Consider the following 26,013-nt stretch of genomic DNA (forward strand, 5'->3'; position numbering starts at 1 on the left):
CATGTCATACAGAACTACCCGGAATAAACTTGTTAACAATTTGTCTCATATTTTGCCTTTTCCGTTTCTTTTTTTGAAGAGTATATCTTCTACAATTTAAAATTAAGAAATGTACTCAGTATTATTTGTCAAAATTGAATATATCGTAATTAAGTTGTTGAATAAATCAGGTCAAGAAGGGCTTTTTACGTGTGGAATAGAACTGCTAAAGTCAACTTGTACGAAGTAATATATTGTTTGTTTTGGAATTTCGCACAAAGCTACTCGAGGGCTATCTGTGCTAGCCGTCCCTAATTTAGTAGTGTAAGACTAGAGGGAAGGCAGCTAGTCATCACCACCCACCGCCAACTATTGGGCTACTCTTTTACCAACGAATAGTGGGATTGACCGTCACATTATAACGCCGTCACGGCTGAAAGGGCGAGCATGTTTGGCGCGACTCGGGCGCGAACCCGCGACCCTCAGATTACGAAGCGCACGCCTTAACGCGCTAGGCCATGCCAGGCCCAGAAGTAATATATAAAAATTGTAGATTCAAAAAGATAGATAATAGCGACAAAAATACGAGAATCGACAACTTGTTATCGGTATTGTTAAAAATATTTATCTTTAACAATAATAAATATCGGTACCAATTTTTTCCAGTAATATCTCCAGAAAAACGTACAAGGCCAAGTAAATAAAAAATGCAAGTTTAGCGTCGACTCCTAATTTTTCGGCGATATGTTTTTTCAATATTTTGAATTGTCGGTTTTTAATCATACAAAGGAGACTTGAATGAAAAAAATAATTTGAACATGGCTGCTTTATTTTGCCACTTGTTTTTAATTTTTATAATTTTTTTCGTGTTGGTGAAAAAACAAAACAAGCACCAATCATGAAAAAACATGGTGCAAACTTTCTTTGTTTTTAATTTCGCACAAAGCTGCTCGAGGGCAATCTGCTCTTGCCGTCCCTAATTTAGCAGTGTGAGATTAGAGGGAAGACAGCTAGTCATCACCACCCACTGCCAACTCTTGGGCTACTCTTTTACCACCTAATAGTGGGATTGGCCGTTACATTATAACGCCCCCACTGTTGAAATGGCGAGCGTGTTTGGTGCGACCGTGATTCGAACCCGTGACCCTCATATTACGAATCGAATGCCTTAACCCACCTGGCTATGCCGGGCCAAACTTTCTTTCAAAGAAGTTATTTAAGAAAAGCGATTTCTTCCTTTTTCGAAAACTTCGGGTTTGGCCTTAAAGTTAAATTATATATTAAGACCAAATTATATATTTTACTGTAAAAAAGAAAGGCCTCGAATTTCTCTGTTTAGCGCATCTTTACAATAACTTTTTATGATATGAAATTTAAATGAAATATTGACTAAAAATAACACGGTATCTCATAATTACCCAAGTTTTGTATCAAATAACATAATGAAGGCCTCAACACGAAAACTGAAATGATACGCACCATAAGTTTCGAGCAACCCCAGGGATACTTGCTAATGATGTTATCCATTCTGCTAAAATCATGCTTAAAATAATCTAAGTCTTGTTAGTGAACGTAAATAAATATATCAAGTACCAACGAGATCTTCCATTTAACAGCTATTTCATCAGTCCAGCAGGTAAGCGCTCTTTATTATCTGTAAAACTACATGATGGACTACTGTGCTGTTTCCACCTTGTCTATTGAATCCCGATTTTTAGTAGTATAAGTTCGCAGACTTGTCACTGGAAAACGAAAGAGATACTACAGTCGCATTAGTACTTGAATATCTGGTGGTGTTGGTCCGGGATGACCAATCGTGTTAAGGCGTTCGACTCGTCATCCGAGGGTTGCGGGTTCGAATCCCGGTCGCACCAAACACGCTCGGCCTTTCATCTGTGGGGGCGTTATAAGTTACGGTCAATCCCACTATTCGTTGGTAAAAGCGTAGCCCAAGAGTTGGCGGTGGGTGGTGATAACTAACTGCCTTCCCTCTAGTCTTACACTGCTAAATTAAGGACGGCTAGCGCAGATAGCCCTCGAATAGCTTTGCGCTAAATTCAAAACAAACAAACTGGTGTTGTTGTTTTTTGCTGTTAATATGTGGTTAAAAGATATTAATTTCTCTTTCTACTATTTACTACTGTATTAAATCTCCTTCCTGTTAACTATTTACATTCTTGCTCCATATTTTGTTATTATTGTTAACGTAATCGAAATCGTTGTGTTTTGATTGTTATTCCCAGCCGTGGGGGCGTATAATGTGACGGTCAATCCCACTATTCGTTGGTAAAAGAGTAGCCTAAGAGTTGGCGGTGGGTGGTGATGACTAGCTGCCTTCCCTCTTGTCTTACACTGCTAAATTAGGGACGGCTAGCACAGATAGCCCTCGAGTAGCTTTGTGCGAAATTCCGAAAACAAACAAACAGTTGATTGTTATTTTTATTTTACAAGTGACCGTTTGAAAGTAACAGTATTACTGGGGCTTTGATATGTATTTTGAAATTTCCGACTGTTTTAGTTTTCTTTATAACCTCAAACGTATATGACTTGTTTGAGTTACGTTTGTGAATAAACTAGTGTCTGAATATTCTCATAAATATCAAATTATCATGTGATAATACTAACTCTTATTTTATGAATAAAAAGTGTTAAACATTAGCCTAATATTTCCGCTTTAAATAATAATGATGTGAGATTTACCATTAGCAGGTTGCATAACTTTGATGCATGTATTCATAAATAGGTATATTCTTCAGCAACTACATTTATGTCATGTACGTAGGTAATTATAGACGTATAGATATGCTGGAAATTTAACACCATAGTTAACAGAACCAAACTGTATAAATGTGGCATCACTCAATCCAAGCTGAGTAGTTGAAAACCATGACGACACTGCATATTTGGTTACCTAGATTAAATTCTTTCAGTTGCGATGGATGATATACTCGCAGAATTGCTTTGGATGTATGCCCGAACGAAACTGATGAAAATTATTTCTAAAGTTTCATTCACATAAATATAAACGGGTCATGCATGACCTAGTAGTTATTGTACTGGAATAAAATCCCAAAGTTAGTGGTTTATGTTCACGACTTTGCAAAATCGGCCACCGCATTATTTGTTTTTAGTAGCCAAAGAGCTAGAAGTGGATTCTATTGACCTACTGACTTCTTTTCAGTCTATTAGTTCGTGTAGGTTTGCGAAGAAAGGGATTATAAATAAGAGAGATTTGATATGTGGACTAGTCATAATATATTGGTTGACAAAATCAGGGGCGATATTAATCATTCTTGAGCTCTGGGTACGATTCAATAAATAAGGTCCCACAATGATAAAAAAAACAACAACTCAGAAATAGATTAAAAGGTATAGCATACATTGGGAGCTCTTCCATGTATGGGGCCCTGGGAAATTGCTAATTTGGTTAGATAGCCTATGGGCACAGTATATAGTTTTAAATCATTAATTACAGAGTTTAATGTTTAGTAAAAATATTATGCAAACTGACACGAATTAATACATATAGTTTATTCAATTTATTGAGTCTGTTTAAGATATGTCATTTCTAAAACGATCAAGATTTCGCATTTCAAAACAGTTAGATATTACTTTTCTATGACAAGAAAAACCAATATTATTCAGATTTATTTAGAAATATAAAAAAATACATACATATTTACTTCAATTAGTTAATGCCTTTGTGAATAGGATGACGCTGTTATAAACTTGCTTTGACCGTTTTCTCAATTTAAAATTAAATGCCTCAATAAATGCTTTGCCTCCTATATTGCTTCTTCCCTAGGTACAGATTATATTTCAAGTAAAGGAGTGGTATAGAAATTTTTACATTTACTATAGATTCTGAGTTAATTTCTTCATGGATGTATGTAATGAAAATGATAACTGACAGATAATTTAGAATTGGGATACTGCATTAGGTGTTAGGTTTCCTCAAACTGTGTGACAATTCTTTCTGTCGTCGTAAACAAAATCTCACTCTTTGCCCCAATAGCCAGAGAGCTCAAAGCTATCAAGTCAGACCAGATAAAAAAAGAACAGAGCTAACATGGTTCTTTCTATTACATAAAGATTTGTATTTTGTAATACTGGTATTCATATTTTACATTTGCCATCAGGGTTCATTTAATGGTTTGGCAGGTAGATAGTTTCGAACCTACTGGACTATGGAAAAGTGATAAACTATATATTAGATTCATTTTACCAGAGAATACCACTACAGTTCTGATTTTGATATCAATACAACATTTCTAAAAGTACAAAAATCCAGTATTATTATTGTTAATAAAGCTAATGATGAATAGATTGTTTTTTGTTTTTTTTAATTTCGCGCAAAGCTACTCGAGGGCTATCTACGCTAGCCAACCCTAATTTTGCAGTGTAATACTGGAGGGAAGGCAGCTACTCATCACCACCCACCGCCAACTCTTGGGCTACTCTTTTACCAACGAATAGTGGGATTGACCGCACATAATAACGCACCCACGGCTGAAAGGGTGAGCATGTTTGTTGCGACGGGAATTCGAACACGCACCCCTCGGATTACGAGTTGAGTGCTTTAACCATCTGGCCATGCCGGTCCGCCTGATGAGTAGAGATTTGATAACTAAATGCATCATAATCCATAGATTAATTACAAATATCTGGTTCAGTTCTATTTTTACCAACTTGCACTTGATAATTATGTAATTTTCAGTAAGTCTGATTCTTGATTATTTATAATGCTAGGATTTCTGGCTCGATCCTTCGTTAGCTACATCGTAGTTAGTTCACTGTGCAGCTTAGCAATTAAAAAACAGAAACTTTGACATTTTACTTCAATTGACTGGATTTAAATTAAGTTGAAAAAAATTTGAAACTTAGAAAACATTGAATTCTTGGCAACTTTTTATGTTTGTTTATTTGGTTTGACAATTATAAAATGTTATACTAAGTAATTTTTTTAGTTGCCTTTTAAAGTTTATTCTGTACAAATTTTACTTTATTTCAAAATTTAGTCCCTCGCTGCTAAAATCAGAGATTCGATTTCCTTCAGTGGACTCAGCAGATCGTCTAATGTGGCTCTTCTAATAAAAAAAATACACACACATTAAAAATTCAAAAGGAAAATCGAGACAATACAATGAGTTGTTTATTAGTTTTGTTATCCTTTATAATTTTTTTAATTACTATAGATATACAGAATGTGTGCATAAATATACAGCTATTAATAAAATAATCATGTTCCTTTAGGAGTGACGTTCCCCATAATCAAATATGTTTATTTTAAGTAGTTTTTTTCCATTTGTACCAAATGTTTTAAGTGGGAAATATTATTTATTTCAGCTCTAAAAAATCGTTGCTGTACAACTATGGCAGTTTTCGAGTGAAAGACATTCAGTTAACTGGGATGAAACCAAAATTATTGCAAAACAAAAATTACACAAACCCAATTGTAAACATTTTGTATATCATATGGTCGTATTCATAGACGTCATACCAACTAAATTTTGAGATTAGAAGGTCGTTTCGCGGTAGTGTCTGCTTTTTAATATTAACGAGTGACAAAGATGGCTGGAATTATTCGTGGGTTGTTGTGTAAGGTAAGTTTTAGTTTATACTTTTTGTAGGGTTTTTCGTTTTAACAGTTTAGCTTTATTAGTAAATAAATTACAGTGCTTTAAAAGTTTAAGCAGCTTTGAAACTTGAACTTGGATTCTAGCCTGAAACGTGACGTTTTGAATTTTAGTTTGTTCATTGACTTTGGAAGTCTGATCTCCGTTGTATCTGAAATTTAATACCGCTATTAAAAGTAAATCAATGTGTAATTATAGCTGTGCTTAGTTGTTTGAGTCATTACTAAAGCATAAGATTACGTTTACTGGACAGTAAAGAGTTGGACCAGACCTGCAAAACTCTTATTATTAGAGTACTAATAATAATGATAGAGTTTACTCCATAGACTATCTTGTTCACAACCTGTACCAAAGAATTACATACAACTGTAGTATTATGTTTTTCATTCCTGCCCACCAGTGTCACAACGGTATGTTTGCGTACTTATACTAGCATCAGACTTTTGATATCTGTCATAACCAGAGCACGGATTTTCCATTGTGTAGCTTTATGTTTAATTTAAAACAAAACGAAAAAAGGAATTCCCGTCCCTTTCTTCTGATAGTTCCATAGCTGCATAATTTCTTACGTAATAAAACCAACTCGTTACAATAATTCTTACTTCTAGCCCTAATACTAACAGTAATATCAATAAGTACTTTAACAGTGTATGTCAGTCGAAAGTTTCCAAGTAAAACTTAACTCTTACACCCATTGGACCCTATTAATGTGAATGGTTAAATTAAATACACAGAAAGTCAGGCTAGTGTGATGACTAGAGATAAGCAGTTGACTTGATTAACTGATAAAGTTAATTAATTATAAGCATAGAATACATCAGTTGTTGTCTTCTATGATAACTGATTAGTCAAAATTGGGGTTAAATTAATTAATGTCACAAAAATAATCTATTAAACAAGCTTATTGTTTTTAATTATTGCTGTTTTGTTTTATTCCTGCTTTGAGAATAATCAGTTAGTGAGCCAAAAATATTAATTGATTATTGATTTGCACTAATAGCCCATCTCTAATGCTTACACTATTGTACTATAAGGAAACACCATCTACATATGGGCAGGATACTTGTGTAGCATGGTTTGACAAAACATTCAGTCACATGTGAAACTGAACATGCCAGCTCCTTGCAAGATGCAAGGACAACCAGGAACATGTAAGTATATTATTATCTACATTTATCTCTCATGAGCTTTGATGACTTTGGACTACTGAAACAGAGCTTTAAAAGTCACTGATTACTGTTCATACCTGATTGATGAATTTTGAAAATCAGTTAATGAGAAAAGGAGGAAATTTGACTTCAGCATATTGTGTGGAAGCTTCCTGCTGACCAACAATCTGTAATATTGCATTGAACCACACTGGTGTTGAAGAAGGGGTCATAAGGCTTAGGTACTCGTTGTTGTATTCTTGCTATATGCCATGACTATCTTCTTTTATATAATAAATTGACCACAAGCTTATACTTTTACCATTTGGACATGTAATTCTAATGAAATGTTTGGTTTTTACCAATTTTTCAAAAATGTGTGGCATTCTTGGTTATATTATTGGCAGGTTTTACACTTATTAAAAATAGAGATGGACAGGAAAAGTTTTAAATGTAAGCCTCGAAGTATTCATTAGGTAATGAAATACAGGGATATAAACAAATAGTAAGAGACGTCATGAACTAATTTCTACATTATTGGCTGCAGCGTCTTAATATTAAATAATACTTTGTTTTGTGTACAAGCTTTAGAATTTGTAGAAAATCTATTGAGATTATTATTATATGATTGCATTATTGGCAAAAGATTTTGTTTTTAGTTACCTAAATAACCTGCTTCATCAAAATGCTGTTCATAGTTTGTTCTTTTATTTAACAACACAGTTTATCTGTGGTTTAGTTTATGAGTTAATGTGTTGGGATATTTTGTTTCTGATATTCAGTTGTTCATCTATAGTTCTATACTATAAAATGGAAAATGCTGGTAAAAAAAAAATCCTAACTCAAGTAGTTTACATTATTGAAATAAAATTTCTAGTGTCATTTGAGATTATTAATTAATAATTGTATTTTGTGTGATAATATATGGATATTTTTTTCAAGACTTTCCAAACTGCAAGATGTTCAACACTGACAGGACGTATGAATAATGTCAAAACCTTTCACACTGGTAAGAAAAATCTGTTCATTAGTAACTTCCAAATGAAATACATTAGCCCATTATAGAAGTCACATAAAAATACAATGTATTTTGCACTTAGTTTTCAAAAGTAATGCATTTCATAACAACTGTCGTTTAAACTAGGCAGTTTTTTCTACTACAAATAAAAGGGTTACCTTGGAAGAACCAATCTAAACTTGGGGTTTTATGCTTGGATTTTTGTTTATTTAGATATATTAACTTGTTACTTAGCAGTGAACAAAAATTCAATGAATGTTAGTTTTATGAGGCTAGATTTTCTACTGTAAGCCTCTGACCTGTTGATGATAAAATTCAACAATAAATCCATAGCACATAATCCACATGTTTTAAGCAAATAAATCATTACACTATTGATTACCACAGTTGAATGTAGAGCTTCATGTAATTCAACCAATATCTACAAAGGCTGGTTCAGTTACTTTAGAACCCAACTGACAAGGTCTCATTTCTTCTCTTTTTATCACAATAGAATCAGTGATAAATTCTCTTGCATTACCGTATCACAGTCATATCTAGATATTTAAGTAATTCTGTTTTGTGAGAAAAGTCAACACAGGCTGGTTCAGTTACTTTTGAATTGGACTGACAAGATGAATTATTCTATTCTAACTCTGTTGTTACAATACAAACAATGAAAGTTTCACTTTAAAAGTTGCCCTTTATAGCTAAACTGACAATCACACAGTCTGTCTTCACTTTTTCTTTCACTAACTCAACCTTCACCTTGTATCTGCATGTATGTATGACTAACAACAAAAAAACCTACAAATATCTAGCCCTCTAGTAACAATATTATATGTGATGTGAACAACATAGAAGCTTTGAGTAAGATGACATTTATAATATTAGAAAAGCCTAGTACAGCAGTTAAACTACATACGCAACATAGGACTCATACCAAGTTTTGTAACAAAATTTGTCATAAATATTAATTTCAAAATAAATAACTTTTAACACTTGTTATGAAATTTAAATTAAATTTTTAATTACTAAATAAATCATGTAATAATATAATAACTATTACACTGAACAGTTGTGTATCGAACAGTGGGGGTTATATATGAACTATAACCACATAACTAAATGATTGTAAGTTTGTTTGTCAAAGCTCTGTGGTTCTTTTATAAGTGAAGTAAAAATTATACACTTGCATTATGCTTGTTTCATATTCCAGAAATAAATATTTCTGGAGCTTCTAGGTCATCATCAATTCACAGAATTTGTGCAACACATCTTTATACAGCCACTTTATTTCAAAGAGTTAAGAGAGCTGTTTAATCTATAGTATATTAAACTACTGAAGAAATTTACTCATTAAATATCTGTTAGCCAGTTTTTAATACATATCTATAGTTCTATAACATGTATTTTATAGTAGAAATAACTGTATAAAATGATTTCTACAGATATAGGAAAAGATTTTTCTTCATCAACTTTGGGCCACCAGGGTTTTTTTTTCACAGATAAAATTCTTTCATAGAATTTATTAGATACTAAACAGTAGCCGTTACTCACTCCTCTTATTAGTTGTTTTTCAGATCTGACAGGTTACTGCACTCTTTTTAGGTGATCATGTAATTCAAACATTATTTTGTTCAACTTGTTTAAATTTTGTATCATATTGATACGTATAAAATTCTTTTTTTTTATAATTTTATTTTTGTGTAAAAATTTCTAGGCATAATTTCCTATTTCAAAACTTAACAGTTTTATAAGTAGGCCCCTACTAATTTAAATTAGGTAAATTTAAACTAGCATTTTCTCAAATAAATTTGCCCAAACCTTTTATTCTCTCTGGCCAGTAAATAATTTCTGTGCTTATTTTCTTAAGTATTATCAGAATTGCATTCAAAAAAAAAAATCCAACATGTTTTAGCATCATATAGCCTTAAATGGTAAAGTGAGTTACAGTGCCTCGTATTTAATGTTTTAGGAGGTTGTCATCTAGCAGCATCAGTCCAACATCCTGCTCCTGATTTTAAAGGAACAGCTGTAGTGGACAACCAGTTTAAAGAGATCAAACTCTCAGACTATAAAGGAAAATATGTTGTTCTTCTTTTCTACCCACTAGACTTGTGAGTATAAAATACATTTATTGACACAAGCATGTACATGTGATTGTAAAGTTTTAATTTCTTGGTTTATTTAAAACCAAATACATTTTGATGTGAAAAATACTTTCTGTTAGTATCATAAATTGAAATAGTGGGAATAAATTGAGTATATGCATTCATGAAGTGAAGCAGTGAGTATGAATTGAGTATATGCATTCATGAAGTGAAGCAGTGGGTATGAATTGAGTATATGCATTCATGAAGTGAAGCAGTGAGTATGAATTGAGCGCATGCATTCATGAAGTGAAGCAGTGAGTATGAATTGAGCGCATGCATTCATGAAGTGAAGCAGTGGGTATGAATTGAGTGTATGCATTCATGAAGTGAAGCAGTGAGTATGAATTGAGTATATGCATTCATGAAGTGAAGCAGTGGGTATGAATTGAGTATATGCATTCATGAAGTGAAGCAGTGAGTATGAATTGAGCGTATGCATTCATGAAGTGAAGCAGTGAGTACGAATTGAGCGTATGCATTCATGAAGTGAAGCAGTGAGTACGAATTGAGCGTATGCATTCATGAAGTGAAGCAGTGAGTACGAATTGAGCGTATGCATTCATGAAGTGAAGCAGTGAGTATGAATTGAGCGTATGCATTCATGAAGTGAAGCAGTGAGTATGAATTGAGCGTATGCATTCATGAAGTGAAGCAGTGAGTATGAATTGAGCGTATGCATTCATGAAGTGAAGCAGTGGATATGAATTGAGCGTATGCATTCATGAAGTGAAGCAGTGAGTATGAATTGAGCGTATGTGTGATGTACGTATGTAAATACACACACACACACACACATATTATAAAGTCAAATAATGTGTCTAAATTTATCTTGATCTTAAAGATTTTCATGATTAATCAAGATTGCTTTTAGTGTCCCAGTTCAGCTGTACATTAAATGTTGTTTATGTGTGTTATTTCTGTCCCCAGCATTACTTGGTCATTTAAGTTATTTCAAGTATTTCAATGTTCTAGAAGCACACTTTCAAGTCGTAGTCACAGAAATGTTGATGGAATTTGAGTGTTTCAACTGAGGAATTAGTTTAAAGTTGTAAGTTATATAAACTTAACTTTGACTTACTCAAAAGGTTTGGTATGTCCTGGTGGTTAGGGTACTTGATTTACGATGTGCAGGTTGTGGGTTCTGATCCCTTCACTAGGTAAACCTAGTGTGGCTTTACCTAAAATTCAACAAAAAAAATTCATTCTGGAAATGCAGGAAAAAGCTAAAATCATATCCTGAAAATGTCATTGAAGAACATTAATGTTTTCTAGTAATGTCTTTCTTACGGTGTTAGTTAGTTAAGGATTCATAAAAACTTGCTTGTTTAAAGATTGAAAGCAGTTTTACAGTAAATCCACAGGTAAGAACTTAGAGTTTTGTGTGACATTTTAATCAAATTTTTCTCAAGTTTTAATATTAAAAATAAAGCTAACTTGTTTTTATTTGATTGGACACAGTGTGCATTTGCTTGACGGCTTTTTTAATAGTGTTCCATTAAAACAAAACTAACTAACTGTTCAGAGCTTCAAATGGTTTAAATAATAAATTCTAATTGAATCTATAGCATGTTACCAAGTGCACTGATGGAAAGTTAAAAAAAATCTCTTCTCATTGAACAATTATGGCCATAGTTGAATGATGGATTATAAAATTATTTTATTTTTTTCATATTATCTTTTTTGTTATTTCAATCTATAACTTTTATAAAATATTTGTTTACAAGAGTTAAGTACTTTAATAATAAGCATAACATGTAATTATTTTTAATAAAAAAAACATTTTGCCTTTCCAATTTATGGTTTAGCCTCTTTTAATAGTAATGTACCATACCCTTCTATTATTAGCATTATAACTTTTAAGTTATTGTAAAACAAGTAAAAATGCACATTATAGATTCAATTATAATTCAATTACTTGCTGTACAGTGGCAGTTCCAGGATATTTTCGTTGGGGGGGGCTGAGGTAAACTGTGGAGGGGCTTTCCAAAATGGCATCAATATGAAGTATAGATGGTAAATTATAATAATGTAAATTAAGGTACATTTTAGAACTGTGTTTTCAATGCAGTTTTCATTGGAAACTCATACTCTGATTAATAATTCATTATTACAAATTAGAAATAATCTGTTTATGAAAATGTGTATATGTAAAAGAGGAAGCTCACCTAAATTCCACCCAAGGTAATACATAATAATAAAGAAAATCAAGATTAGCTTAGATTGAACATTTAATATACCATTAAGAGTAAAGCTACAAATCAAAAGAAATATAACATAAAGACATAGTTTACATAGCAGAAACGAATTATCCCATGTGAAGTTAATACACTCTGAGGAAAAGTAAGGTCACTATCAGGCTAACTATCTTTCATCATGTTGTGTTTGTAGTCAATATTACTTCAGAACAGTGCACCCGTTCTGGTGATTGGCAACAAATATATCTATAACAGTATTAATATTGAGTTGTTTTGCCCTCCTGAAGTTTACTTATATGACAGCAAGGTTGCTTGTGCGGTTGTTACCACTGCTGTTGTGCAAGTATATCTTGAGAAGCTTCAGACATGAGAAACTTCTCTCACAGGCAGCTGAAATGATAGACAGGGTCACAGCAATGCATACAAGTTTGTGGAGATCCATGAAGGGACCCTTGTATGGCTCCAGCATGGTTGCAAGCTTTAATGGTGTGGATACTTCCTGGCAATTAGCCAGTTCAACTGGTGGACCTCCACTGCAAGGTCATCCTCTGCCACACCAGTTTGCTACCATTTCTAAGAGTGCTTGCTTGTCCAGAAATGTGGAGTGTTTGGGGTTCAATGCAGTTGCACCCATCAGAACACTGCAGGCATCAGAGGAGAATCTTCTCTTCAGCTCGTTGAGCATCCTGTCTATGATGGCATAGAAGGTGTGTCTCCTGGCATCTGGTGTTTGTTCATCTCTTTGGCCAGTACTAGATGTGATTATGAATTTGTCCAGGTGTCTGGGGGCAGATCGCTGTCCACCTTGACACACCGTCTCAGTGCATATTCCCGCTTTCTTACATATATCCTCAGCAGACACTTCCAAGACTTTCCATGCTGCTTCAGTTCTCATTTCTGAGAGACAAGAGATGACAGATTGTACTAGGTCCTCTACAGAGGCCAGCTGTAGGTCAGGTGACTGGAGGTGGTCTGATAGCTGTTGTGTCATCAACAGTAGTTTTTCTATGGCCACTAGACTGGTTATGAACTGCTGATCTAGGAGGATGCACAGGCCCTTTTATTCAGTGGCTCTGTGGACATTGTCCCCCTCCATAAGACACTTTAGGGTTGTCATAATGGCAGGGAGGGTTCTTTTCACAGCCAGACAAGCATTTGCAGGACCATCTTGTGTCTGACAGTCGCTTCAACTTTATGTGCTGGTTCACGGGTTCAAGCTCCTTCTGTACCTTCAGAAATTCTTCATTCACAACCAATGTAGAGAAGAATTTGTACAGCTTTTGAATTGTCACAAAGAACTCTGCTGCAGCCTGGACATTGTGCACACAGTCAACTAGCACAAGCTTGAGCCTGTGTTCATAGCAGTGGACATACACAGCCTGAGACATCTATCTCCTGAATCTCTCCTGTATGCCACTGATGTGCCCTGACATGACTGCAGCTCCATCATAGCACTGGCCAATGCAGCCATTACGGTCAATACCACATTTAGCCAGAGTCTCCATGATTTTCTTGAGCAATGAATTTGCATCCAGATCCTCAGCAGCTGTGAAGTCCAGGAACTCCTCAAGAAGGCTCTGTTGGTGGAGGTACCTTACCACAATGGACAGCTGTTCTTGTTTGCTCACATCCTTTGTTTCATCCACCATTAAAGCAAAATGCTCAGCTTCCATGACCTCTTTGCTGGTATCTTTTCTGCTCATTCCAGCTATAATATCAAGCAGTTTGTTTTGGATATCATGGTGCATGTACTTGGCATTGCCAGGACCACTCAGTTTCTTCTTCACAATTTCATCACACCTTGAAATCATGTCAAGAAGTTCCAGGAAATTGCCCCTGTTATCTGACTGATTACCTTCCCTGTGGCCTCTCTGGGCTTCATTCTGGCAGGCTATGTAGAGCAGTGCATCTATCACAGCTCTTATGTAATGTCGGTTTTCCTCCACAGTTTTAGAATGGCTTGCATCAAGAGCATGTTAGATCCTTGCACCCTTTGTTTTCTGCAATTTAAACTCTGCCCAAGCTTGCATGGCAAACTTGTGTCCTGCAGAGTTATCATGGAACTTCAGTGATGTGGTTGCCTTCTTCCAATTCTGGAAGCCTTCATGGGTGAAGGACTTCTCAGTTTTACTGAAGTTTGTGTGACTGAAAAGATGACATGCGAAGCAGAATGTAGCATCTTGGGTTACAGAGTACTCCAACCATGAGTGATGATCAAGCCAATTCTTGTTGGATGACTTTGACTGGCTGCTATATTCTGTAGTAGGGTATCTCTTCAAGTCTGGAAAGGTAGGACCACTATTTGGAAGCTGACTCAAGTTCTTGGGTCCTGGTGGTAGTTTTTCACCATGGGAGTGAGTGGTGCCCTCTTGCGGCTGGGGTCCCTCACCAGTCGTGTCCACATTCTCACCATCACAATCACCACTGTCCTCCTCACTTGCACCACGTGTATTTGTAGGACCATCTACTTGCTGCCTCTTCTTGAGTAGCAGGTAGTGTTGCATAATCAACACTATGTGTAGTGTGACCGGTTTATGTTTTGGTGGGTGATGTCTGACTCTTGTCTTGTGTATTAGTGTCCTTGTTTGAAAACAAGTTGCTGATTTTGATTTTTTTATTAATCCAAACTGAGTGTGTGTTCCAGTGTGAGGTCAAGTACCAGAGAGAGCGAGAGCCATGTAAACAAACATATCTTCCTTTTATACAGAGCGAGTGAACGTCAAAGTGACCCCAGAGCCAGCTGCTACTAGTACCACTTACTTCCAAGTTGTGTTAGTTTGTATGAAACGAATGGGAATTTCTCTCCTTATATTGGCATTAGGGCTTAAAGGATGTTCATTTTAAACATTGAAATCTAAGGAAAAAGATGATATACATACTATTGGGACATTGCATGAATAAGGAAAGTTAACAATTAAACGTAGTTCAACATTACAAACAACTGCTCTACGGCATTGAAATCACCAAATTATATTAATAGTACATGAAAATCCAGAACATATCCGTGAAACACTGTTAGAGAAAGTGTTTATCTTTAACCATATAGCACAAGTACTTAATTAGAGGGGTTGTGATAATGTAAAATTACAGGGCTAATTAGGGAACACAAACACAGCTTTGATAGGGCATGTTGTAAAACTGTGGGCAGCTAATAGGAGTAAGCGGGGTGGGAGGCGTGCAGATGGCATCTGGATCTCGATTGGGTTGAGCCAATTGTTAGCCATGGTCAGCGGCTCGGTGATCATACGCTTAAGGCATTCGAGGTGGGAATCGATGGTGCAGATGGCATCTGGATCTCGATTGGGTTGAGCCAATTGTTAGCCATGGTCAGCGGCTCGGTGATCATACGCTTAAGGTATTTGAGGTGGGAATCGATGGTGCAGATGGCATCTGGATCTCGATTGGGTTGAGCCAATTGTTAGCCATGGTCAGCGGCTCGGTGATCATGAGGAGGCTTCTCTCATCTGGGGGGCTCAACCCCCTTGGCACCGCCACTGCTGCTGTACAATTTGTGTGTTTTCAAAAAATCACTTTCTTCCTTGCAATAGATATTGAGGTTTGATTTAAAAAAAAAAACTGCTCTTTTTATGGATATTTTAATACATTTTTATTTTCCAAAATGTAGATCTACTGATCAGATTTGAATATTTCATGTTTGTTGTCATTTCTTTATTTTTAGCACATTTGTTTGTCCAACTGAGATTATAGCCTTCAGTGAGAAAGCAGATGAATTTAAAGGGTTACGCACTGAAGTTATAGCCATCTCGACAGACTCGCACTTTAGTCATTTAGCTTGGATCAACACGCCAAGAAAGGTGTGTGTGTGTGTGTGTGTGTTGTATATATTTTTTTCTGTTACAAATTTAGCTTGTAACAACACACCAAAGAAGGTACATATATTTATATTCTGTCAAAACTGAATTCATATATTAGAAATTAGTCATTGAGATTAGTTATGTTTGCTTTCAGTTGTTTTTTTTACATTTTTACAGCTAACGTGCTGAACATTTAAATCAATTTCAATATTTGTTAGCTTTGGTATATGAAGGAACAATCATTAAACATTAGCTGTCTAAGGGTTGTTTCATTATTGTGAAAGATTAACACAGCACTGTTTACTTTGTCAGAATTATTACAGTTGAGTCTAGTGGAAATTAAGATGTGTATATATTTATTGGATGAGTAGCTTTTGTGTGTCTGCAAAAGATGGTCTGGAAGTTAGATTTGTAAGGTTAAAATTGTCTATTTAGAAACATATTAGTAGCCAGTATTGTAAACATTTTAACTACAGAGATTGTGTACATCACTTTTGTTTTGATGCTGTATCCACTAGTGCCTTGCAAAGAAATTTCAATACTAATATCTAAGAATATTACTTTAACATATGTTTAAAATTGTTTAAAAAAGTTCAATTCCAACAGGAGTAAAGGTTGGAATACAAACTGTAATATTAAGGATTAAATGTTGAAGCTTTAAAAATCCAGATGCTGATTTGCCTCTTGGGAAAAATTATTTTTTTGGTTAAAATTACTAGCCTTGTGAATGGCTTGCCTGAAGAATTAATTAGAATGTTTTTAAATCACTACTAGCTAAGTGCAATAAACTATATATTTATTTAATATTATAGTTTGCGAGAGGTAACTGTGATGTCTTTCATAATGAAAATTGAACACATCATGGATTGGTAGATAGTTATAAAAATATCTGTTGTCACTCTGTAGGTTAAATAACAATCTCTGTTTATATTATTTGTTGCCAAGTTTAATTTTATTGTAAAGAAGGAAGTCTGATGGACTGAAAATATAACAAATGTCATGAAATTTTCAGCAAGGAGGACTTGGGCAGATGAATATTCCTTTATTATCTGATTTCAACAAGACCATAGCAAGAGATTATGGAGTTTTAATTGAAGATGCAGGAGTTGCTTTGAGGTATAAGATGGAGTTTCTATAAATTTATCAGTAGATTTTTGTAGATGTATTAAGTTGTAGACTTGATTGTTATTTTCAGGAATTTTATGAATAGAAAAGACCCACATGAAGACATTTATTTATATATATCATTTGAATATTTTTGTTAAGTATTTGTTAAATCCTAGTGTACATGTACTGTATAATTCTTGTAGGTTTTAAGAGGTGGTGATTTATGTACTGGTTTAAGAAACGCACGATCACATCTTTAGAAAGTTACTTTAACTTAAAATCCATCTCTTTGTAATTGTACTTAGCCATTTGAATCTTTATTTTGTTCATTTATGGACTTTTCAAGTCACGCACACATCCTCAACTGAAGGTTCATGTTGTTTCTTGTAGAGGACTTTTCATCATAGATCCTAACGGAGTCATCAAGCAAGTTACTGTTAATGATCTGCCTGTGGGGAGGTGCGTAAATGAAACTTTAAGGCTCATCAAGGCTTTCCAGTTTGTAGAAAAGCATGGAGAAGGTAAGGTCACCAGTGAAGCTCATGTACTTCTTAGTTTGTAGAAAAGCATGGAGAAGGAAAAGGTCACCAGTGAAGCTCCTGTACTTCTTAGTTTGTAGAAAAGCATGGGGAAGGTAAGGTCACCAGTGAAGCTCATGTACTTCTTAGTTTGTAGAAAAGCATGGAGAAGGAAAAGGTCACCAGTGAAGCTCATGTACTTCTTAGTTTGTAGAAAAGCATGGAGAAGGTAAGGTCACCAGTGAAGCTCATGTACTTCTTAGTTTGTAGAAAAGCATGGAGAAGGTAAGGTCACCAGTGAAGCTCATGTACTTCTTAGTTTGTAGAAAAGCATGGAGAAGATAAGGTCACCAGTGACGCTCATGCACTTCTTAGTTTGTAGAAAAGCATGGAGAAGGTCACCAGTGACGCTCATGCACTTCTTAGTTTGTAGAAAAGCATGGAGAAGGTCACCAGTGATGCTCATGCACTTCTTAGTTTGTAGAAAAGCATGGAGAAGGTCACCAGTGACGCTCATGCACTTCTTAGTTTGTAGAAAAGCATGGAGAAGGTCACCAGTGAAGCTCATGTACTTCTTAGTTTGTAGAAAAGCATGGAGAAGGTAAGGTCACCAGTGAAGCTCATGTACTTCTTAGTTTGTAGAAAAGCATGGAGAAGGTCACCAGTGATGCTCATGCACTTCTTAGTTTGTAGAAAAGCATGGAGAAGGTAAGGTCACCAGTGAAGCTCATGTAATACTTAGTTTGTAGAAAAACATGGAGAAGGTAAGGTCACCAGTGAAGCTCATGTACTTCTTAGTTTGTAGAAAAGCAGAGAAGGTGAGGTCACCAGTGAAGCTCATGTACTTCTTAGTTTGTAGAAAAGCATGGAGAAGATAAGGTCACCAGTGAAGCTCATGCACTTCTTAGTTTGTAGAAAAGCATGGAGAAGGTCACCAGTGATGCTCATGCACTTCTTAGTTTGTAGAAAAGCATGGAGAAGGTAAGGTCACCAGTGAAGCTCATGTACTTCTTAGTTTGTAGAAAAGCAGAGAAGGTGAGGTCACCAGTGAAGCTCATGCACTTCTTAGTTTGTAGAAAAGCATGGAGAAGGTAAGGTCACCAGTGAAGCTCATGTACTTCTTAGTTTGTAGAAAAGCATGGAGAAGGTAAGGTCACCAGTGAAGCTCATGTACTTCTTAGTTTGTAGAAAAGCATGGAGAAGGTAAGGTCACCAGTGAAGCTCATGTACTTCTTAGTTTGTAGAAAAGCATGGAGAAGGTAAGGTCACCAGTGAAGCTCATGTACTACTTAGTTTGTAGAAAAACATGGAGAAGGTAAGGTCACCAGTGAAGCTCATGTACTTCTTAGTTTGTAGAAAAGCATGGAGAAGGTAAGGTCACCAGTGAAGCTCATGTACTACTTAGTTTGTAGAAAAACATGGAGAAGGTAAGGTCACCAGTGAAGCTCATGTACTACTTAGTTTGTAGAAAAACATGGAGAAGGTAAGGTCACCAGTGAAGCTCATGCACTTCTTAGTTTGTAGAAGAGCATGGAGAAGGTAAGGTCACCAGTGACGCTCATGCACTTCTTAGTTTGTAGAAGAGCATGGAGAAGGTAAGGTCACCATGTTTATTTACTTGTAACATTACAGTTTGAAATTTCACAAAGGGTTTATCTGCAGTAAACATCCAGAAAACATTTTGGTTTTCATTCTGCCAATAAATGATGTATGCTGCAGCTTCTACTGCATTATAAAGAAATTATATCATTCATTCATTCTTTTTACCCTCCAGATATAGGTCACAGAATGTCATTCTCATGTCCATTTTTAAGTTATTTTTTTCTGTGTTGCTAATATTTTTACATTGAAGAAAAAAAACATTTCAAGAAACTAAATAGAGCTGTGCAGTTCAGAATATTTATTTTTTTCTGTTTCTTTATAATCATATCGGACTTGTATAAAAAATTTTATTCATGTTTATTTATAAGTAAGTGTGTTCTAGGTTATTTATAATGTTTTATTATATTCAGAATTTTATTTTTTTCCTGCATAATTGAATTGTCCTTTCTTTATATTATAAAAGTATGACTCAATTTCTTGTGTATCGATGAGTTTAATTTCTTTTATCTGTAGTAATCAAAATTAAAGAATTGTAAGTGTAATTCATTCATCAAAGTTGAAGATGTTTAGTAATTTTGGTATAATTTTAAATGTTGAATTAAATTCTTTAGTTATATGTCATGGAATTTAATTAATAAAAATAATATATTCTTCAAAACAAGAAATGCAAAAGGGATATTTTTTTATTTTAAAGAGAAATATATGTAATAACGTTACAAGCTCAGAGTATGTGATGTTACACGTGTTAAGGCACAGATTGTCAGACCAAAATGACAATAAACGTTATGCACTTTGAAAACGGAGGATTTTTTGCCAAAACGCATTCGTGTCCAATACATTTGTTTGAGAGATCTGCAAGTGCAACATGTGCAAAATCCCTATAAAAGTGATGGGTTCTCGGTTTCCATAAATCAGTGTTAAGCCACCGACACGAATTACAGTTACGCCAAGACTGACTGAAGCACAACGCAACAACGTCATTGGTTGCTTGGAAGCAGGCGAATCTTGATCAGATGTTGCCAGAGCTGTGAATGTCCACCCAAGCACCATCACAAGGCTATGGAATCGTCACCAACAACATGGATCAACTCGTGACCGTTCACGATCTGGCAGACCTCGTGTGACCACGCCCGCACAAAATCGCTACATCCTGTTACGTCACCTTCGGGATAGGACCACCACTGCGACGTCTACTGACTGCCTCAACTATACCAGGGCTGCGTAGGATTTCCAATCAGACCGTACGCAACCGTCTACGAGATTCAGGAATCCGACTTTGACGTCCAGTCAGATGCATCATCCTCACTCAGCAACATCGACAAGCACGGCTGCAGTGGACTCGGGCACATCGTGTATGGCCTCATCGACGATGGAGGCATGTTTGGTTCAACGATGAATCACGTTTTATGCTTTGTAGGCAGGATGGAAGGACCCGTGTTTACCGTCGCCGAGGTGAACGTTTTGCAGCAAACTGTGTGCAGGATGTTGACAGATTTGGTAGTGGCAGCGTCATGATGTAGACTGCCATTGCCTGTAATGCTAGAACAGACCTTTTACCGATTCGAGGGAATCTTACGGCTCAACGATACGTCGACGAGATTCTTAGGCCCCATGTGCAACCCATCATGGTGAACGTCAACAACGTTTTTCAACATGACAACACCCGTCCTTACACAGCCCGACTCACCACTGTCTTCTTGAGACACCACAACATCAACATTCTTCCCTGGCCTTCCAGATCACCAGATATAAACCCCATCGAACATCTTTGGGACGAGTTGGACCGACGTCTGCGACGGTGACAACATCAACCGCAGATTCTACCTCAGCTTGCAGCAACTTTGCAGGCTGAGTGGACAGCCATTCCACAGGATGTGATTCGTCATCTCATCGCTTCCATGGGCAGGAGATGCCAAGCAGTTATTGATGCTCACGGGGGGTATACTCGTTATTGACGTTGAGTGACGTTAAACTTCACCTATTAAGCGTGGACTTCGCCTTTGCAGACTTTGGACGTTCAGCACTGAATGTGCAAAGTTTCACACATGTCATACAGAACTACCCGAATAAACTTGTTAACAATTTGTCTCAAATTTTGCCTTTTGCATTTCTTTTTTTGAAGAGTATACATTTTTTAAACCACAGTCATTTATTACTGCAAAATATCTTTATTTTGCAATAATGATAATTATGATTTGAAAAGTGTATTATTTTTATTAATTAAACTTTAATTAATTGGTTAATTTAGTCTTCTCATTCCATATATTTGTTTAAATAAAGTATTCATGTTCATTGAATGATTATAATTATTTTAATGATTATATATGTAACAGAATTTTAAACAATCACAATGATGGTTTATGATTTGTTACTATGAGTAGTGTCATATTTTTTGATCTTTGTGATGCATCTAATGGTACTTCCATTTTCTGATACATCTTTTGGTTGTATTTAATATTTACCATGGTTTATGCTCTACAGGCTATGAAGCATATTGACAACAAACCTCCAAAGTTGCATGGGCACAAATTTACTTTTCCCCTATCAACATTGAATAAATAGCTTTAATTTTAACTAGAAAATTTATCTCATGCTTAATGCTGGAAAGCTTTATATTTCATTTTTTGAAACTTTTTAAATTTCTTGGCTTCTCAAGGTTTACCAAAGATTTATCGTAGTAAATATGTTTTCTTAAGATATGGTATTTGGTGTTGGTATAGTAATTTGGATGTATTTCTACCTTTGACAAATGATGGCTATTTTTTACTTACATTTATGTAATTATGAATATTTAGTTAATCACTGAATTTTCATCCTCTTTTAACAGTATGTCCTGCTGGATGGCAACCTGACTCACTTTCAATAAAACCTGATCCTAAAGGATCTCTAGAGTATTTCCAGAAAGTTAATTAATATAGTAGAAGAGCATGGAATATAGAGCATTTAAAAGTAAAAGGTGGTTTCTTTAACAGTAAATTTTCATATTATGATTAGCTCTTTGAACAGTTTGTTTGTAAGTGAATGTTACTTCAAAGATTTGACAAATAAAAACTGTAATATTGTGGTGTGTGTATATATATATATATATGGTGTGTGTGTGTGTTTTACTAAATATTATTAAATGTTAGGACACATCAATACATCAAAAGGAATTATAAATTGAAGGACAGTAATCAAATATGCCCAAGAATTATGAAAATATATCATTCTAAAAGTTAAAAAACATTCAAACACAAAATGGAAAAACAAAACAAAATATCGGGCCTTGAGGTATAATTTTCCTGCTCATTTAATTACTCTGAAGATTCTATAAATTATTGCTATCATATATGGTTAGAAAAATTTCAGTGTCTTGTTTATGCACGTATTTTGTTTATTACAACTACCTTATTTTATAGAAATTATAAGTTCCATTGTTGTCGGTAGCTGGCTTCACAACCTTTCTTTAAGATATTTTCCAAAAAAATTAAACCCAAAATGTTGGTTTTTTCCCAGGAAAATTAATTTGCATTATACATAAATTTTTGTTAATCTAACTGTATACATAACACTAATATAGTAGCATGTAGTGTTCCTCGTGAAAGTAAATCTGTAGTTTTTGAAAGCTTAATCTAAGTAAGCAATTCGTTATCTTGTACAGAACACATTGTCCAATCAAATATTCTGAACTATGCTGGTTCTTTGAAAATTAGCATTGATACTCTAAGTTAATAAATAAATTAATTGAAACATTTTAAGAGTGACGCAGAAGATCTTTGCCGTGTTATACACCCACAATGTGTCCGACAATTTCAAGTTCAAATATTTTTTATTTTTAAACTCGTATAACAATTTTTTAAAGTGTGAAATATAAACATCTACATATTGAACATTTATCAGTTATTATATGAAAAGAACTACAGTTTAGTTGGACAATTTTAATTGTTTTATAAGTCTCTTGGCAACGAATTAATTTTTGTATTTCACACGTACAACAAATTGTTCGAGCCCGATATGGACAGGTGGGTTAAGGCGTTCAACTCGTAAGCTGAGGATCGGGGGTTCGTATCCCCGTCATACCAAACAAGCTCCCTCTTCCAGTAAATTCCACTATTCGTTGATAAAAGAGTTGGCGGTCGGTGGTGATGACTAGCTGCTTTCCCTCTAGTCTTACAGTGCTAGGACGACTAGTACAGATAGCCCTCGTGTAGCTCAGCGCGAAATGAAATAATAAAAACAAATTACACGAGATCGAAGACAATAAAAGATACTAACCCTGATATTTTTATTCTAAGTGAAACCCTGATTTATCCCAAGAATAGATTCAAAATCTGTAACTATACGTCAATAAGAAAAGATAGAACAAATAATCAAGACACCAACAGCGGAATTATGCTACTATATTAAAAACATTTCCGTTACTGAAATCAAAATGAATATTAATAACGAAAATATAATGGTAGATATCTTCATATAAAACCACTCAATAATAACAGTAGCAGGTATTTATTGTTCTCCACCTAAATGCATTGGCATAAACCTAATCCACAACATCTTTTCCCACAACCAAAATACAATTATAATATGAATAGTAAACATAAGAAGTTTGGATGTAAATCCACACACTCCAATGGCAGACACCTATTACAATTCCTAGATGATAATAACATAACTCTTATTAACGATAGTAAACCTACGCATATTACCTATGCGACAAATTCATATGATATCTCCGACATCTGCTTCACCTCTTTTAATGTTAGACAAAAGCTAATAAATTTTAATGTGGGAAAAGATGTTGACAACGATCATCTTCCAATATGGCAACAAGAAATAAAAATAAAAACAAATTAACAACATTAGAAATAATATTAGAGCAGAAATTAAACAGCTAAAACAAGAAAAATGGGATAACTTCTGCTCCCAACTAAATGGACAAACCGACTGGAGAAAGTTCTGGTGACTCCTAAAATGATTCAGAAATGAACCCACTACAAGATAATACTCAACACTGGAATATAACAACACCTTAGTGCAAACCAACAAAGAAAAAGCAGAAGCCTTCAGACATCAACTACAAAACACATAATGACCTAGACATGAACAACTATTACTACAACAAAGTAAACAATCATGTAACAAATAACAGAATTATACAAACATTTTCCAATCAATATTATTAACAGTACCACTAATAACACATATGACTATAACACCATGTTGCTTACCAAAAAAATCACACTAACTGAACTCAAACAAGCAATCAAGAACTCAAAAAACAAATCATCAGGAAATGATGGCATACAAGCACTTCTCAAAAAAGGCACTCCGAAATTATGTGACCACCTTTAATTTATCTTTTTACTCTTAATGCATCCCAGTTTCTTAAAAGCAAGCTAATATATTAATGTTCCATAAAGAGGGTAAACCAGCTAATAAACCAAATAGTTATCGACCAATCAGCCTGACCAGTTGTGTAGGTAAAATTCTTGAACGAATAATAAGTAATAGACTCTCTACATTTTTGGAGATTAATTCAAAATTACCAGAACAACAAAACGGTTTTAGAAAATTTAGACAAACGACAGATCATTTAATTAGGTTAACTGAAACGATAATAAATAGCTTTAATAAAAATGAATGCACTGTCGCTTGCTTCCTCGATATCGATAAAGCATTCAACACTGTATGGCACAATGGTCTCCGATTCCGTATGAATGAAATGGGACTACCGTGTAGAATTATTCACTGGTTATCTAACTTTTTGGAAAATAGAAAATGCAGAGTAAATGTAGAGGAAATTTTCTCTGAGTTCTTCACTCCAGAATCTGGCGTCGCTCGAGGAGGGGTGGTTAGTCCTATTCTCTTCATCATGTATGTAAATAATACGCCACTTAAAGATCCACATCATGGATACTCGTAACAGTTCGCTGATAATATAGCAATTTGGAAAAGTACCCCAACATCAGAAATAGCAGCCACTAATATACAAACACAACTTAACAGAATAAGTGAATACTGCTCAAAATATAAAATCAAAATAAATACAGCAAATACACAATTTGTGATATTTTCAAAATCAACAAAAAGCACAACTGCAGATTTACATGAACGGAGTACTTCTCCAGACTCAAAAATCTTCAAACTTTTTAGGATTAACTTTCGATTCAAAACTTACCTGGACAAAACATGTAAATAACATAAAAACTATGCTAGGAGTCTAACTGGAAGAAATCATGGAACAAAACCTGAAAAGATCCTTAAAATATACAAAACATATATAAAGCCACTAGTAGACTATGCAGCTCCTGCATGGATTAACGTAAATAAAAAAACAACTGCAAACCAAACTACAAATATACTCTTCAAAAAAAGAAACGGAAATGGGATATTTTTTTTATTTTAAAGAGAAATATATGTAATAACGTTACAAGCTCAGAGTATGTGATGTTACACGTGTTAGGGCACTGATTGTCAGAACAAAATGACAATAAAAGTTGTGCACTTTGAAAACTGAGGAAAACATCGGATTTTTCGCCAAAACGCATTCGTGTCCAATAAATTTGTTTGAGAGATCTGCAAGTGCAACATGTGCAAAAATCCCTATAAAAGTGACGGGTTCTCGGTTTCCATAGCTCAGTGTTAAGCTAGCGACACGCAATACAGTTACGCCAAGACTGACTGAAGCACAATACAACAACGCCATTGGTCGCTTGGAAGCAGGCGAATCTCGATCAGATGTTGCCAGAGCTGTGAATGTCCACCCAAGCACCATCATAAGGCTATGGAATCGTCACCAAAAACATGGATCAACTCGTAACCGTCCACGATCTGGCAGACCTCGTGTGACCACGCCCGCATAAGATCGCTACATCCGGTTA

The 26,013-nt window shown here is 35.0% G+C and overlaps 1 protein-coding gene across 1 annotated transcript; it reads left to right on the top strand.

Annotated features, from left to right (window-relative positions):
* The first annotated feature begins 5,345 nt into the window (after nt 1–5,345).
* LOC143253771 (peroxiredoxin-like) lies at nt 5,346–22,222 on the top strand. Its single transcript, XM_076508120.1, has 7 exons — nt 5,346–5,582; nt 7,706–7,772; nt 9,739–9,880; nt 15,791–15,926; nt 16,939–17,042; nt 17,424–17,554; nt 21,981–22,222. The coding sequence occupies exons 1-7, from the start codon at nt 5,550–5,552 to the stop codon at nt 22,064–22,066; spliced, it is 699 nt and encodes a 232-aa protein (XP_076364235.1). The 5' UTR covers nt 5,346–5,549; the 3' UTR covers nt 22,067–22,222.
* Nucleotides 22,223–26,013: the final 3,791 nt, after the last annotated feature.

The sequence above is a fragment of the Tachypleus tridentatus genome, chromosome 6, assembly GCF_004210375.1.
Source record: "Tachypleus tridentatus isolate NWPU-2018 chromosome 6, ASM421037v1, whole genome shotgun sequence".
NCBI classification, from domain to species: Eukaryota; Metazoa; Arthropoda; class Merostomata; order Xiphosura; family Limulidae; genus Tachypleus; species Tachypleus tridentatus.